Here is an 18,669-nt window from a genome sequence, read left to right on the forward strand (position 1 = left end):
TATACTTTTAATGTTTTCCAGGGTAGAGATGGATTACTGGATCAGCCTTATGGAAATAAATAGCCAGAGTTTTCTCATTACAAATGTAAAAAGATTTCAAGCTGGAAAATGCAGGATCAAATATAACTCTATGTCTTCATGGATTTATGGTTTAAGATAATAGACAAAATCAGGAAAGTGATTAATCAATAAGAGTAAATAATTTTGTCAAGGGCAATATTACGCACATAATTTACTTTCACTGAAAAAAATGGCAATTTGCAAATTAGAGAAACAAAATAGGAGTGCTGATTAAAAGGAATATAAAAAAGCTACAAAGTGGTAGTAATGTGTTCCATTTTAATGTGCAAATGGAAAGAAATATAGCTGAAGACAGCTGTAGTAAAAAAAAATCACTGTGCTTTATTTCTGTTTGTTACCTTAGACAAACTACACAACTTTAAAATGGTTAGTAATTTAAATTATTCCCCAAGAATAGATTCAAAGCAAAATGCTTTTGGTTTTCTGCTAGCTTCTTTAAAGATCACATTATTTGAATGTTTCACTTTGCTGAATGGCCTGACTTGCCATAATGCATTATGAAGTTTTTCTAAGTAAGGTAGTAATGTCAAATATTTAAACAAGCATAAATTAAATGTAGCTGTATAACTACTGGCTTAAAAAAGATTGTACAGTATGAAAAGTGATGCTACAGGCATCATAGATTATTTAATTACAATTATTGTATTTTATACCTTAATTTCTATTTTTCTACATGTAGTTTTTTTTCCTTTTACAGAATTCAACACAATTATGAATGAAAATGTTTGTTTCTGTTGTGATCTCATTAAGAAAAAACACTCTCTTTTTTAATTTCCAATTTCAACTGACTCATAATTCATAACAAAACTGTTGATGGGCATTGCCTTGGAATATTCCTTTTTCCCCAGCAGAGCACAGCTCAGACTGCAATTCTTCTCAGCATGACATAGGGGAACAGTTTCAAACAGCATGTATCATCAGTACTAAAGACCGAGTTTCAGTGATGTTCACTCCTTGCCTCTCAAATATGAACCAGCACATTTATGTATTGGAGGAGGGTTCATTTTTTCTGAAACTCCCAAGTTTTTATGTATTTATGCCAATAGTTCCATACAGAGCACATACAAACCAACAATTGTAGGAAATATCTGTAATGCAAACCCATGCAAAATAATTTTTGAAGGCATGTAACACAAATAGGATTTATATCAAAACAAGGCTTTTGAAATATTGTGGATTCAAATCTTATATGTACTTGTACTTTTATACAACTTAATGTGATACCTTAATTCATGCAGAGCAGGACCTGATTCCAAGATCACTTCTATTAATGTCAGTGTTTCAGATTAGTTTTGCACTAAGTTTACTGAAAGATGTAATGTTAACATGTTATTCTTCCATCCCTTCAGTCAACTAAGAGAAATATGTTTCACCACCATGTTTAAACATGATTGTTTTGTAGAATAAGGCCTAAGGGATATTGACTGTAAGTTAATTAGAATTTGATTTAATGGATTTAGAGGACTTCTAATAAATCCTTTAAGCAGGTGTAATGCTCCTTGTAATAGTCTTGCTTATACTGAACTTGATAGTCAATATATAGAATATAAAAAGTAACTTCAGGTAATCGTCATCCTCAAACCTATAGTATCAGTATGCACTCTTTGCTTTATGGAACAAGGAAATACACATTAAAAACAATGGGAAATTACATAGCTTGAAAGGGGAAAGTACTGCTTGATTGAATAGATTAGCTCTCTTTTCCAAAGTCTAAGTTTACGTAGTTCTGTCAGACACAGCTTTTCAATGATCAATCTTTGTTTCAAGGCATTGCATATTTTAAGATATTACTTGCAATATTAGTGTTTGGCATTTTTTTATAATATAGGGACTGGAATACTAAATTTCAGTTTTCACACTGTAAATGTGCCATTCTGGTTATAATACATTCATCTTTCTTGCTAGCTAGTGTTGGCTGTAAGAATGAGGTGAAACCCTTGTATCCTTCTTAAAGTATTTTTGCCAATAAAATTAATCAATATCTCTGATTAAGTCTTTTATAGTCACTTTGCCTCTAGTAGCTTATTTTTTTTTAACAATTTCTGCTCTGGTATTCAGACTTCAAAACAAATTAAATAAAGATACAGAAGGCCAAAGAGCAATGCAGAATTGTTTGGTCTCCTTTTCCAAAAAAAGGAAAATATAGTGGGATGCAAGACAAAAGCAATAACTTAAGCCAAAGAATAAGTAATGCAAAGATTATTTTATTAAATTATATGTAATATGAATGCAGACAACTTGAACAACAGTTTATATTGAAAAGCCCCTGAGTATACATGAGTACCCTCATTTGTTCCAAACTGTGAATATGAAGATCGGGATTATGAGATTTTTCGGATTTTATTTTTTTCTGTAAAACCAGCAAGAACAATTTTATTACATGCTAATTTTCTTTTCTTGCCTGTGATAAAATTATATAGTCTCTAAACGATTAAGAGTACTTCTTTATTTTTAGAAATGCAGTGAATCCTCAATAAAGTCACCAGGATGGGAACAAAGACCCTTACAGAAGTGCTGCAGCGTGGCCACCACAGCTCACTTGTCCTGTCCCACATGGGATAGGAAATCTGCTCCGTGGTTCTCAGCAGCTCCAATCTTCTCTCTTTTTGAGGAGCCTTTTAAATCTGATTAATAAATTTAATGGCTATTTGTTAGTCTATTTGGTTAATATATAGAACTGGTCCTGAAGATCAGGATGAAAAGAATCTGATTTATAGTTATTGATCACTTCCAGAAAAAGTCTTTCTGTTCTTCTAAAGACAAGCAGAGAGACAAATTGAAGGAGAAGATGAATTTAATGCCTGGAGCTCTTTGAGATAAGGTAGTCATATACACAACTATTTGTAGGCTTAAGTCCTGTTGTAGTTACAGTTATAAATACTTATCTGAGTGGTTTCAGTGAATGCAGTGTGATTTCTAATGTGTTTGTATATTGGTTCCTGAGTGTAAAGGTGGGACTTGATCCTGAAAATGGTTGTGCATTGTACAGCTTGATTCTGCATGATGCAAATGGCTTTGTTGTCAAGATGAAACTATTCTGGGCAGTAAAGGAGTTTGCAAAGCTTTGCCAAATTAAAGCTCAAACTGCCAGAACCAAAAAACATTAAAGGAAAAGTCAATTGTATATGGAAACTGAAAATTGCCAGATTACTTAGTAGTAGTTTCTAATATTCTCTGCTTTCAGTAAATGTAGACAATTCTTTAAACAGGACCAATGAACATAGTTTCTTTATCAATATAGGTTTTTGTTTCCTTTGGATATTGTTACTCACACTGAGGAAAAGTAAATATCTCTTGGATATCTGTGTTCTTACTATTATGTGGTTAATAATTACTGGCAAAAAATCATCTCCAGTGGTGCTTCAGAAACTAAATAAGATTATCATAATCTGCAAAATCAGCATACCTTTTTTACCAGACCCTAAAGATGATGAGAGTTAGTGACGACTTGATGTGTAAGTGACGAATTGATGTGTATGGTACTTCCTCCTTTATTTAATTTCTTTTGCAGCATTGCAGAAGTCTGTGTAAGCAGGTCCCATTCCTCTTCAGTGGAGATGCACCTGATATCAACATTATCACTTTCAATGGGGATATCTTTTAGTCATCCCACAGTCCCTAGTTCATCAGTAGCCTTTTGCCTCTGCCACTGATCTCATTCAAATGAATGAGAGACATGATGAAAGCAAGTGACTTTAGTTTCTGTTATTTAGTGGTTTTCTTTCTAGTAAAGTAAAACTACAGAAGACTCTACATGGAACTGAGAGATGTGTAATTGGTTTAGGAAAGCAGCACCAAATTCCTGTTAGAAAAAAAAAAGGGACCTGGGTGTTTTAATCTCAAGGAAATGATAGGTCCATATCTGAATTTTGATTGGTCTCAATAAATAGACTCTGATCTGTAAGAATTTGTCTCTTACTGAAATGCCACCACTGTGTGCAGACAGGCTATCTGTATCTTCTGTGCTCCCTGCTCCTGCTCCAACCATTCTGTGTCCCCCAGTCTGTGGTGATTTCCAGGAGTTACAATTTTGGGTTGCACCGCTGTGATACGGCAGCCAGCCCTTCAGCCTGCTTTGCCACAGCAGTATCCAGATGCCCATGTTTGGTCTGTATGCTGGGTTAGAGATGCTTTAGAAATAGAAATATACTGGTCAATGCATTGTAACTGTTTACAGGGTGACTGGAAAACCATTATTTTTATATAGGGTTGATTTAATTAGCCAGCCACTTAGAGAAATGATTTTTGGCTAATGCCTTGGTTTCCTTAAAATGCAGAATAAGGAATGACTTAAAATATGCTGCTTTATTACTGTAAACCATACATATTTGGTTTTCCTTGTAAAAAGTACCCATCCAAGCTGAATAAAAAAATAAAAATAAAAAAACCCAGAGGGTTGGTTTGGGGGGTGGTACTTGGCAGGGAATGTGCCCAGGTGTGAGTGAGGGCAGGAGCCACAGGTGCACTCCTCCTGGTGAGGGCGTCTGCCAGTCTCAGGCAAGCAAAGGCTTCCCACTGTGAAACGAAACCAGTACAAACCAGGAAACAAAAATTCAACCTGTCCACGTCAGACTGCTGAGGAAGCAGGCAGGTCAGTTTGGTTAATCATTGCCAAGACAGACATTCACCACTGATCGTATGACCAGACCACATCTGAGATAAGAAAACATCCATCCTGAGCAGAAGGAATTGAAAAACCTCCCTTATTTACATGTTCTTGCTTCATTGTTTTGCTGTAACAGAAGAGGCTTCTCACTTTGCTGTTGTTCTCAGAGCTCAGCACAGCTGTTGTGTTGCTTTCCTGTTCTGAAGAGGAAGTAAAAAATTCCCTCCACACGTGCGCTGGCACTTGAATGCTAGGCTTCACTCCCTAATTGGGAGCCGTCTGTAATGAGCTCTCCCTGGGACGCAGAGAGAAGCTTCCAGCTGTGCCAAGAGCTGTTTCATTTTGTGCCAAAGGAGAAGTGGGAGAAGAAATCCACAAAAAGCTAAGATGTGGATGGTGCAAAAATTGATCTAAGAGTCTTGCAACCAGGAAAAGCAGAAGAAAAGCAGAAGCAGAGGAAGCAACAAAGAATCAGGATGGGAAACTTCTGCCAGAAGCACTGTCCCTGTTTGGAGCCTTACCTTCCCTGCTTATTCTTCAGGACAAACTGTGAGCAGGAAGACAAAGGAGGCCAGATCTTCACCAACCTTGCTGTGGTAAAACCTGACCTCCAAGCAGGACAGAAGGACTTAGAGAGTAAGATAAAAGAGAAACCTTTACCTCCATTGCCTGGCCAGGATCTAGCAAACATCTGCAACTTTGTGGCATTGTTCGACTATGATGCTCGCACTGAGGACGACTTGAGCTTCCGAGCTGGGGATAAGCTGGAAGTGCTGAATGCATCCCATGAGGGATGGTGGTATGCCAAGCTCCTTCTGCCAGAGGGGTCAGTCTGTCCTGGCCGCAAGCTCACGGGCTACATCCCTGCCAACTACATAGCCGCTGACCAGAGCATTGAAGCTGAGCCGTGAGTAACCCCTGTGAATGTTATGTGGAATGAGACTCTTTTCTGTTATGTTAAATGGGCTTGAGACAGGAGGTCATGGCCTTTTCTCTTGCTGGGTAGTACCCTGCCACACTCAATCTCCGGTGATACTAGAGGTGGTAGCATTAGTTGGCATGTGCAAGGAAAAGACACCATGGTCACAGGAAAATGAAGTACCAAAGACAGAGTGTGGAGGGGTTTTATTTTGTTTTAAATAATTTCCTTCTGTGATATACACTAATCAGTAGTTTAAAAATCATCTGGGATCATCAAGCTGGTTACTGCTGTGATGGTTTATTATTTTTATTTGTATAAGAGTAATGTGTATCAGATGATACCCAGAGGGTAGAAATATATGGCCCGGCCCTGAATAGTGTTCAGCTTAACCAGCTTCAAAGTTACCAGTGAATCAGTTAAAGCAAGCTACCTTTACACCTTTTTATCTTCCAAATGATGGGTGAGTCCCTAACAGGAAAGTTTCTAATGGTTTCTTCTAGACTTCTTCGTCTCTGGAGGCATATCTCTGCTCTCAGGACAGAATTAACTGCAGCAATTACTGCTAAGGGCAAAAGTGCATATAACAACAGAGTACAGATAAAGTTGGTAAACTTTCACAAAAACTTTAATCATCCATCCCATCTTCTGCCCCTTCAAAACATGCCAGATCTTATTAAATATTCTGAAATAGATCAGGAATCACACAGAATCAGTTACTTGTCTCCCTAGTGATGACGAGTAAGGTCTGAATCAGCCTGGGCTGCACCGTTACTTCTGTGTGTTGAAGTCAGAGGCAAAGTTTGCTGAAACAGGTCTGACTGCAGTTCCAGAGGTATGTTTTGACAAAAATTTTCACTGTTCCATAAGCGACATTCATTATTAGTCTCAGAATGAATATTGACTTTAGGAGGGATGGTGATGCAGCCTTTCAGTTACATCTTATTTGGACCTGAAACATCATCTTTGACCTGAACTGCCCACTGTACTGCCACAGGCTAGGAAAATTGACTCAGATATGATTATACCAGTCTTTTAACAGCTGTAGGATTTTTACTAGAGGCATTTTAGGGCAACTCTAAGATTAATCGCTAACTTGAAGACCTTAATTTCCAGAATTTGACCAGCTGTTTCTATTTCTGTATTCAGGTAGACAACATTTTTGATGATCATCTTCAAAAACATTCTTCCAACTGGAGAAATTAATCTGCAGGAAGGCATTTTCTGAATTACTAGACTCTAATTTAGCTCAGCTTGGCCTTTGCTCTCTTTCAAGAGCTAGTTTTCTTAGAAGTAATCAGATTTCTTCATGCTGTTAATACTTTGAAAGTAATTTTTCTCAGTTATACATCTCAGCTCCTAATCTTTCTATATCTAGAGTTTCAAATACAAAGTTAAGTTTGCCAAAGTGTATTCTTGTATAACCTCTGTTTTTTTACTTGTTACTGAATCAATTTTATTGTGTTTTACTTTTTTATGTACCTTTCTCCCTTTTTAGTAAAGACTAAGTCAAGAAAACATTTTTCTCTATAGATTGTTAGAAAACTGGAGAGGAAAAAAATGGAGAGTTTTCCCAGCTCTCAAATGAAGTAATTTCTCCAAAATGAGCTTTTTATTTCACAGCAAGATTAATGTGGCTTAAACATGTTGTCTTTTCTGAGATTTCTTTCTAAGCCACTTGGCTTTAGTGATCTTCATATGTATACAAGCCTGACTGCTGTCAGCTCACACACATATAATAATAGACTAAGGTTAGAATGGACCTCTGCAGGAAATTATTTGAAGAGTCATCCCAACTCAAACATGGCCAAAATAAAGCTGGACCTCTTTGCTTTGTTGGACATTTCCAGTTGAGCTGTTCATCCTCACAATGAGGATTTTTATTGCCTTGTATCAAATAGGAAGATCCCTTGCTACAATTTCCTCCAAGAGTTCCCTGTCACCCACCCTCTGTATTTTACACATCTGTGATCCTAGTGAAAACATAAGAACAAGAGTAATCATGGTTTAAGAAACTGCCCTGTTTTCCCTAAAGTAAAGATTGCAATTAGAAAAAAGATTGTTCTAGTATCTCTTTAATTAAAATTTAAAGGTTAGATCACTCTCTTTCTACCCCAGCTTATCTTCTTTCATCTCTCTATTGGAGTTTTAACTCTGGTGTTGGCCAGCCTTTCAGGGCCACGATATAGACATTTGTGGACATACACTAGGTTTCTAATGCATCCTTGCATCCTGTATGGCAGTCCTTTATGGTCCCAGCACAGAACTGACAAAGAGTGGAAGACTCACAATCTCATGTTCACCTGCCAAAATGCACATTTGCCATATATTTGCAGTGTGTTTTTTATGCTTTCAATATTTGCCAGTTGATCAACAGTCTTTGACTTAATTGAATACACATTTTGTAGCACCAGCCAGCTTCAGTACATCTGCGGAGACAACAGGAATTTTATTTCTGGATTGCATCTCCATCTTATTAGACAAAGAAACACTGGCTATTCTGTTTTGAGAAAAAGACTTAATTCGTGGTGTGACTCTTAAGGAGCTTGGCAAGAAAACCAGACTGATCACATTCTTTAGCAGCTGATTTCAGCATGTTTGCATAGAAACTACGCTTCAAAAACTGCATTCACATGCATGCATGGCTACTCCATAAAGTCACTGCAACAAGGGAATAGAGGGGCATGAGAGGTTCTACAGTGAGAGATGACATGGCCACTCTGTAAGTAGGAGTGAGTAGTCAAATTTCTTTTGCTTACCATTTTAGTTTTGCCTGTGACCTTCAAGAGTATTAACAAGCAAATACATCCATCCCTCTCTTATCAACATGTTGACATGGTCTGTACTATAGAGACAGTTAGAGATAAGATAGTCCATCTGGATCTGTGTTGTCAGTTCTGGCAGAGAATAATGCTGGGTCATTGCTTGTTCTCAGCAAGTGCTGCAGCAGACCAGTTTTTCCTCCTCGCTGGTGTCTGTGAATTTTTATCAGAGAGAAAAGCATGCTTTTTTTTACTTTTCCTTAGTAAGAAAGAGAATGAAGCAAAACAAGAAGGAAAGTGAGAAACTTCTTTAGATAACAGTTTTTCTTCCTGGATGTCTCTAACTGTCTGACACGACTGAGGTAGAGCTGATAAGGTGGATCAATATCTGGGGAAAAGGGCAGAAAGGATTTGCAATATCTTTTGTTTTGCAAAACAAAAAAAATAAACACTATTCGTAACAAAGGCAATTTTCATGTATCCTTGGCTATCAGAACTGAGAAAGAATGAGATTTCTTTACTGTGTTGCTCTCCTCAGACCAAAGGTTATTGGTAGATGTATTCTACAATTGAAGGGGGCATTTTATATATTATATTGTGCTAGTGTAATTATATTATATAATAGAACTAAACTATATCAAAAGTCAAACACTTCTTATTTGTGCATGATTTCTTGTTAAGAAAAAAAGCTCATGTTGCTTCCTTCCTTTGGCTTTAGTGATCTCTTCTTAGGTGAATTACTTAGATGAAATTAGTAACAATCTGTGTGAATAGGGAAAAAAAAAGGTAAATCCATGGCTTGAGTTCTGTCTTCTGCAACATTTCAGTCCAAACATGCTGCACACAATGAAATGCATTCAAGAAGTGCACACCTGCTACAATGAAGTCTGTTTTGGACTGAGGAAACAAGGCCCTCCATTTTTTATATTTACCAGCAAAGCATCTTCTCATTGCTGAGCTCTTCTAGAACCTGCAGTACTTCTTATACCAAAAACAGCCTGTCAGGTGGAGAGATATCAAAGGAATTGTGTTTAGTGTCTCTGGAGACAGGTGTGTTCTCCTGGCCTCACCTGGGATAGGTGGGACAAGGGAGCTGGGAAGTAGAAACATTAATTTGGCAAAGCATAGTCACATAGCAAACTTTCTCTTCATGAGGAAATAAATCTGATACCCTGAAAACATAATTTTAAATAATACCTGACCAAATGCAGACACAAACTATGCTAATGATAAATTAGCAACTGTAAGAGCACTTGGTGCTTTTCTTCTCTCTGCATCACAGGTAGCAGTCAAAACCATGAGCCAGACAGATTTTTCATTTCTAAGGTAGTTTGAATGAGGTTGTATCTGCTGCATCCCATGAATTTAGAATGCTCTTCTTTCTGTGTTTAGACATATAACACTTAGAATAAGGAAAACAAAAAACGTTATTGGATAGAGAATCACATAATTTAATTTGCACATCCAACAAAGGATGATCAGAAAGAATAACTTTACAAATACCAAAATCTGAATTAAAAGATAGATCTTGGCAAAGAGTGTGACCTTCCTGCCTCTGTGCTCTTTTTCTATGTCTGTTATTCTGCACTACAAACAGGAACCATAGTAACACATTCACCTGCTCTTGTTTTATTACTGCCAGTTGTTTAAACTAAACAAGAAAATGACATAGTGCAAATTGTTCTGGACAAAAAATATGGCCCAGCTCTACAGTTAATTTTAATGAAGCAAAAATGAAAGAAAACACCTCACTGCTGGAATGACATGAATTCTGGTTTTGATAAAGGAAATACAGAGTGTACTTAGAAGGGGCTGCCATCCTGATGGATCTGTTGGCTGATTATTGAAAGAACACTTACAATCATGAAAACATAGACTCACTGAGGTTGAAAAAGACTTCTAAGATAATCTAGTCCAATCATTAATCCAGCACCACTGTGTTCACCACTGGCCCCAAGAGCCACATCCACATGCCTTTTGAACACTTCTGGGCATGGTGATTCCACCAGTTTCCCAGGAAGCTTGTTCCAGTGCTTGACAATCCTTTTCATGGAGAAATATTTTTTAATAACCAATCCCCTTCCTTGGAGCAACTCTTCCTCTCTTCTTGTCATTTGTTATCTAGAAAAGACTGACCCCCACCTCACAACAACCTCCTTCCAGGTAGTTAGAGTAGGTAACTATTGTAATTTACTAGTAGGCAAATTCCAGGTAGTTAATGAGATCACCCCTGAGCTCTTTTTTCTCTAGACTAAACAACCCCATCTCCCTCAGCTGCTCCTCTTCCTTGTGCTCCAGTCCCTTCCCCAGCTTCATTGCCCTTGTCTGGACATGCTCCAGTACTTCAGTGTCCTTCCTGTAATTGAGAGAGTCCAAAACTGAACACAGGGCTTACCAGTGCTGGGTACAGAGGGACAATCACTGCCCTGGTCCTGCTGGTCACACTGTTGCTGATATAGGCCAGGGTGCCATTGGCCATCATTCATTCCATGTGTTCGTGCCAGCATTATTGACACAGGAGTGCTGTGCTGAGGGAAGCAAATCTGTACAAATTCCTAGTAGATTAGGTCAAAGAAGATCATAGCAATTACTTTTAACTTTTGTCAGTTTCAAAAATATTTCTTATCTCTTATATCTTATGTAGGTGTTTCCCAGCTGGTGGAAACTGAGCCCCAGACCTAATCAATGAAACCTCACCAGTCAATTCCACAGTGAGCTTTTTAAACAACCTTCTGAAAGCAGAAGTGTCTTGTAGGTTATTTTTGTCAATCTCTGTAATTCCTTCACCTTCTGTTACCTGACTCAGCTTTAACTATTTCACACATTTACTGGATCTCAGTTACTATATGTGAACAATAAAGCTTTCATTGGGCTGACTTGTTTTAGACTTCCTGCAAAGTGAGGTTTTTGGGGTTTCACTGGTTCATGTGGGTCATTTTTCAAAGTGATATTTACAGTCAAAATGTCTAGAGGTTTTTTAAAAAGTGAAACCTTAGATTCTACTGAATATCTGAGAAAACTGAATGTAATCCACTGTGGTTTCTGTGTGCTCCCTCTCTCTTGCTCTCATAGTTCTTTATTCTGTCACAGTACAAACTCCAGAATCACCACTGACCCTTGTACTGAAATGAACTTGTAGAAATTGTTCATCGCTAGCATAACTACACAAAGTACTAGTAGGTTGCATGTTCTTGGAACCTGTTCAGTAAAAAAAGTCATTCTTATATACTCTTTTGGTAGAAAAAGTCTCTATCACCAAAATATGTATTTAGTATAAAACAATGAAAAGCCAATATGTGAAATACCATCTTTTCTTTCAATTGATACACTTTATCTATGGGGTTTTTTCCATGTGTGCATACATGTGTACACACACTCAACACAGAGAAAGTTTATAAGACTGATATTTTTAAGATCATGCAATACATGCAATACCATGTGAGATGATGTGTTTATTGCAAAGCTAGGTCATGTTTTTGATTTTTTTTTGACTTGGGAGTGCCTTTTTCGAATTGAAACAATAGAATACTCCAAAAAGCTAATTAAATAATAGTTTAATTTCTTTAATGATGGTTAAGCATTCCAGTGCTGTCTTCAAGCACATATCAAACTTTGACTTAATTTCTGCTTATTTCTTAAATATTCAAAGACTATACTGAACACAAAAGGAAATGGTTTACCAAGCTTAAAATGACCAATTTTTACAAGTGGCAGTACTATTTATACATCCATGTGCATATCCACGTCCAGAAAATGTGTCTCTGCTCAGAAAGTGGAAAGAATTATGGCATTGTAGATGACTAGCTCATGAAAACTTGTCTAATTAAGGTCACCTATTTTCTGGAAATGTGTTTTTCTAAATATACATTACTTTGTCTATTCAAATTCTAAGAAATTAGGAAAATTTATCCTACCTTGTCTTTATTCAAAATTAGTGTGAGTATTATATATTATAATCACTAGTTTTCATTACCCTATTATGAAGAACATGACAATGAATCATGTCAACACCAAATAAAATGTCCTCAAAACACATCCTGCAAACAGCCAGTTAGCTTTCCCTAAGGCTTGGTGGCCTTTACAGTGCCTTTTAGAGGAAAAAAAAAAAAAAGGAAAAGAAAAAAAGAAAATAAAAGGCCACATCCGGGTTATAACAACTCAATAGTCCTGTTCGGTGCGTTTTTTTCCAACTCAGTAGGAATAAGCATTGTGCATGCTACCATAGATTAGTTGTGTTTGAGTAATGTTGTTGGCAAAAACATTCTCCAGGTATTGTACGATGTTTCCTCAATAGCTGTCTTTGATGGCTCTCTGCCCAGGACAATACAGAGCTGTGCAGAGCTGAGTGATCTCTGAGCAGGTTTAAAACTGAGAAATAGTAACCAACAGTTCAGCCAGGCTAAGAAGTCCTAAAACTGGGTTCTTTTAAAATAAACTAGGTCAGTTATCTCTGTGAAGAATTATTTTGTCACATGTGAAAAGCACTGTTGGTTATAGAAGACTTTCTTTGTGTAAGATTCTATCTGGACTGAAGAGATTCCCTACAAGGTCAGACCAATGGCTCCCTCTAGCCCCATTGCTTTCAGAAAGGATTTTGTGAAAAGTGCACAAGCCCATCTACTTTCTTTGGTCTCTTACCTTTGTACTTCACCACGGGCTGGAACTGTTGTATAAGCAAAGTCAAGGGTACAACACTGCCACGTCTAATTACGGACCAATTGTCAAGTCTGCTTAGCAAAACCATAGGTGTTGACACTGCACAATTCCTCATTTCTGTTGGTGGGCAAAGACCAAGCTATTAGGACAAAAAAACAACCCCACAAAAAACCCTCTCATATCTGCAGAAAGTTTTATATTTCTAAACAAATGTTTGGCTTATTTTTTTCCTGGATTCTTGATTGCTTAGTCATGAGTGACACACAAAAAAAGGCATGCTGAAAATAAATAGGCACAAAAGGAAACGGTAGTACTGCACAGTCCCTGTGACATTCAGGGACTGGTTCTTTACAGTTCTCACCTATAAGCCCTATCTACACTAATGCCTCTAAGTCAACCCAGGCTGCAGACATCCATGACTTTACCCTTACAGATTTATCCGTAAATTAATTTTGCTCCCTACCAAAGATGCAGTGCTAAACCCAGGATATGTCCTGTTATTATTCTAAAGACATTATGTCTTTAGAATAAGCCAACATGAGGCTATAGCAGACATTGCAAAGATTTTGATACTGAGCAGTCTTCCAGAGGCATAATTTAGATTACACAAAATTTACCTGCACTTTAATTTTAAAAGAGGCTGGTAGAGAAAATACGATTCATCAGACTCAGATGCTTTTCTGTAGTAAAATCTTTTGTTCTTTTTCAAGCTGTGTAATCAGGGTATGCAAAGCAGAGAAAGAATATAACTCAGTGGATAATATTAAAAAAAAAGGACAAAATATTATGACATATTTACTTCTCTGTGTAAAAGTCAATTTTCAGTTATTTTTAAACAATACTATGTAGGATATATTTGAAGGCTCTTTTTGTGTTAAAACTTTAAAAATAAGAAATTAAACTTATCTCATACACATAACATAAGAACTTTGTCTTTCATCAGAATTTTCTTAAATGTTGGCATTTGGGTTTTCAACTCATATCTGTGTAAAGAAAGCCATTAGTGTTATAGGAAATTAGAAAGGAAATTTACATATTTGTGGTTTTCAGTTTTCCAGACAGGCCTAGAAATCATCTGGAAATAGCTTTTAGAATCTTAAAAGATCAAACAAAATATTTATCATGAAAAAGGTATTCCTTTTCTCTATCAATTAAACCACATAGAAATACATACTTTTTTTTTCCCCCATACTGATACACTAATCTTAATCGATAACAACTGTAAAAACAAAGCAGTGATTTAAGTGGTAAGTTATAGCTCCATGAAGGATTGCACTAATTGGCATTCCACTACCTCTGTGCAGAATACTCTATAATACTTTACATTATAAATTTATCTGCAGTAATGTCAGTAAGAATCTTTCCTTAGCTTTCTCTCACTAAATTAGATATATTTCTAGCTTAATTAACAATTTTTCCTGTATTTCTAGCATAAAAAAAATTTCAGCACAACTTTTTAAACCTCGCTGCAAAACAAGAGAAAAAAAGAAATCCAAGACTTATATATGGGAATGAATAGGTATCATGGACTTCAGAACTCACCCCAGTTTTCCTTTTGAAATTAGTAATCTTTTCAGTAAGTGGCAGTCTCTGTAAGGGAATATGGAAGGAGTCTTTGCTCCTCTAAGGGTGTGTAGTGAAGGGAGCCATACACAAGAGCACGCAGATAAACCTGAGGGGTGGTGGTGATGAGGAGGAGCTGCTCAGTTGCACTGACAAGAAGAAGAAGGGTATGTGGAGTGTGGGAACATTTCTTTTTCAGGATTATCTGAGGACCTTGCCAACAAGGAAAGGGAGGGAAACAAACACACCATCACCAAACCTGACAAATTAGTGTTAACCAAGACAATAACCAGAAACAAACTCAGTCACACTAGCTGATGAGCTATCAGGAAATGACAGGCAAACTCAGACTATGCACCTGATAAGGATGTAAAACTGGGAGTTCAAGGTGTTAAGAGAATTTTCTTGTAGAGTTTCCCCTGGTGTTGTCAGTTCATGTTATTTGTGTTCTCTGTACCGTGTTAACATCAAGGCTACCTCAAGATTTCTACTTTGTTCCTTGGTCATGAACATCAGAATTATTGCTACTTTTACAGTATATTATGTCAGTATAGAAGTACAAATGTATACAGGTACTACTAACATTGATGAAAGATTTTACAATGGTATTTGAAAAACTCTATGCAGCAGAAATAGGGTCTCAAGAATGTATTTTAAGTTTGGGAGTTTTTAAAAGAGGTGAATATATGGCTGTATTTCACACCCCAAATCCTAAAGCAATGGATGGTAAAGACAGTGAGACCTTTCATTGACTCCAAATGCAAGCTGTTGTTGCAGAACAAGGTCTGAATACAATGGAGCCCTTATTCAGTGCAAAGTTACAACAGAGAAAAAATGTTAACAATTGACTTTAATTTCTTAAATGGGACTTGTGTAATTAAAACATCACAAAAAACAATATGATATCACTTTCACCTACTGTTTGTCTTCTCATATAGAGGAACTTCAGAGCAGATTAAATAATACAGCATGAAGATGACTAATATTGTGGAGAATTAATACAAATGTTAAAATTAATGACACAATAGCAAATCAGGGACTCACAAAATGAGATGAATTTATGGATATTCCCACAAATTAGTCCTATCAGATTGTGATTTGGTTCCTATTGTGCAGTGAACCCAGTATTGGGTGAGCTATGCTAAATTACATGCTCATGCACTTCTCCATGTAATACTATTCCTAGAGGAGAAACAGTCACTTCCAGTCATTACTGAGTGCAAGACTAGCCAAAGGTGCAATGGTTTGTCATCCTGCAGTAGACTCAGAGCAAATCAATTGCCATTTTTGCAGCATGGTCAGCTGCCATAATCAACTACTGAAAAATGAATGTAGTACTATTTGTAATTCCTTACAACACAATCAGGTGACAGTATGGTCATGGCCCACCGTGTCCTTGTGGGAAAGGTTTACACACAATGTGTCACAGATTTTTAGACTAATGCACAAGTGATCCTGGTGTTTATGTTTACAAGACAGTTAATTTGTTTTAGAATGGAAGGGGAAATGCCTGCCATTCAGGAGGGCTTAAACTAACTTACTGTTGAATTTTTCTTTATCTAAACAATCCCACACGGTTACTTTACTGTGAAAGCCTGTGAAGTCCTGACAGCCCCTTTATTTAGGGCCCTTTATTTAGGGCCCAGCTCATTATTTATTATGCTGAAAACAATGGCGTAATGCAAAACAAATATTTCTTGGACTGAAGGGACTTTAAGGGCTCAGAATCCTTTTTGATACATCTGTTGCCTTCTTCACAGGAGAAAGTAATCTCCTGCAGTTTCTTCATCTCTGCCCCAGTGATTTTTTAGTGCAACCTGGGGCTATTTTTGGGTCTCAGATACACATGAGGTCAGGCTGCCAGGGTAGGTAGGATAGGAGTTTTAGATTTGCAGCCATTGAGATTGTCTGCAGTAAGCTACTGTCCAGTGTTGTAGTCCAGTTGTCGGTGATTAGTCAATTGAAACCATCTGTATTTAAAGACTTTAGAGTCTCAAAAAGTCTTAAAACTTTAAAGACACAATGAAAGTGTGGTGAATCTGCTCCTTCAGTCTACAAATATAAAGACTTTTTTTTGGCAATAACCTGCAAATTCCCATCTTTCCACAAAGAAATGGTAGCAAAAATAATGCCTAATTTTGGTGCCAGGCTCACTGACATTCAGCCCCCAAAATATTATATTTATTAAAGTGCTGTGTTTTCCATATAACAGTATTTAAGCATCTATGCAAATTGTAAATTCCAGCAAGACAGTGACTACAATATATTAGAAACATAGGTTTAAATGGCCTTGTTTTAGCTAAAGGTCCACTTTTACATGGATGAGCATATCATTTGAATTCTAGTGCACATATTCATTATCAAATAAGTATGGGACAAGAGTAGGGAAAAATGTCTCCTTTCTCCTTGAAGAAAGAAGCAGAGAGGTTTCTCAAAAGTCCTTCATTTTAGCTTTGTATGAAATCAAAATATGCCCTGGAACAATGTAAAGAGTATTGCTTGGTTTTATCTTGTGTTCAGATGTAATGTAATGTAATCACTTCTGTACAAAATTAAGAGAAAAAAAAGGGTTATATTTTGTTGGAACTTCTATTTGAAAATAGAAACAAAAAACCATTTAAATTTTAAAATTATTCAAACTGAGTGCCTTCCCAAATGATACTATAATATTTTGTTTAAAAATAGATGGAGAAGTATAATTTAATTCTCTTTCCCTTTTTGCTTCTATGCCTCTTCTTATATCTCTTCTTATATTCTGCCATCTCACCAATAAAACTCTCTCAAGTCTAACATAAGTTTAGTGTTTCTGGAAAAACACCAACCAGTCAGCTATATCTGCTGACAGGAACACTAGGAAAATGTTATCCAAAAGCCTAGAGTAAAATGGGATCTGTTATTTTCCAAAACTGTATTTCACACTGTAACGGTTATTCAAAGAAAAATTGCAATGTTGATCTCAAAGCGTGGAAAATACAGTGAAACTTAGAGTGTGTTGCTACAGACAGTCACTTTCAAACATACAGACAGACTTTTAAAAACATCAACTAGTGTTGCTCTGTTGCTTTGATAGATCTCTGCTGCTTACATAGTGTAGAAATGATCCTTTATTTACGCAACTATTTTATACAAATCTATTCACATGTTCTATGTTTTTCTCTGTGGAAAGAAAAACAAACTTATTCCACCCTCTGTGAAAAGCTTCAGAAGCTCCAAGTCCCACACACAATGCACACAAGATAGCCTCCATTTTAGTTTGTGATAAGTTATTCAACAACAGGGTTCTGAGCAATATACATGACTCAGTTCTTTCCGTATGAAGCAAATTCACTGTAGTTGCCAAAGGTTAAGTGTGATGCCTTATATAATCATTCTTGGAAACCTGAATTTCTGGTTTCACTTGGAGGGAATTAGATTCCAATTGTGGTAAGTAAGTAGTCAGAACTGTGCTGAGTCACTATACATAAACAGTTTAAATGTTTTTTTATTTCAAGTCCAAGTCAGGTACTCTGCAGTGTGTTAAGATCTCAGATGATTTACTTACATAGACAGAGAAAGGTGTTGTTGCATAAACATTTTTTAACAACCTCCCCTGACTCTCTTTTTGCTGATGGGACTTTGGTGAATGAGGTTTAAAGCAATGACTTCTAGACAATAAATATATGTGATGAAAACTAATGTTAAAGTATTCTTTTGGCAAGTACAAAAATGAGTGGTGTGATGAAATAAGAAAGTGAAAGAGAAAAGATCTGTATATAGTAATCCTCACAGTGGGAGTTTGTGAAATTGTTTCAAGAGATGCTCTGTAAAATCGTTTTCCCAGGTAGGACTGAAATGGCTGCCAAAGGCCAGGCTCCCTATGGGAACAGAGTAAGATGAAAACCAGCATTTGGCTGAGCAGTGCAGCAGCTCAGGCTATAGCCCCTGGGCTCTGAATGCAGTCCTGAATTTTGTCTTTCTTTTCTCATCATTGCCTACTAACTCCTTTTTCTCTCAATCCATCCACTTGCTAATATTCTATGGTCCTCACAGCTTTGAATTTTTACTGTCCTGTTTTATCCCTTCCTCCTGCAATGTCCTATGAC

At 36.8% G+C, this 18,669-nt stretch overlaps 1 protein-coding gene across 1 annotated transcript in view; it reads left to right on the forward strand.

Moving 5' to 3' along the window:
- The first annotated feature begins 4,703 nt into the window (after positions 1-4,703).
- FRK (fyn related Src family tyrosine kinase) overlaps positions 4,704-18,669 on the forward strand; it is a 48,121-nt gene continuing 34,155 nt past the window's right edge. The window contains exon 1 of the mRNA XM_005518614.3: positions 4,704-5,594. Within this exon, the coding sequence (XP_005518671.3) occupies positions 5,164-5,594 (431 nt within the window). The 5' untranslated portion in view covers positions 4,704-5,163. The remainder of the gene's footprint in view (positions 5,595-18,669) is intronic.

This window comes from Pseudopodoces humilis, chromosome 3 (assembly GCF_049639895.1).
Source record: "Pseudopodoces humilis isolate 2021_Gansu_Grassland_sample_001 chromosome 3, ASM4963989v1, whole genome shotgun sequence".
NCBI lineage: Eukaryota > Metazoa > Chordata > Aves > Passeriformes > Paridae > Pseudopodoces > Pseudopodoces humilis.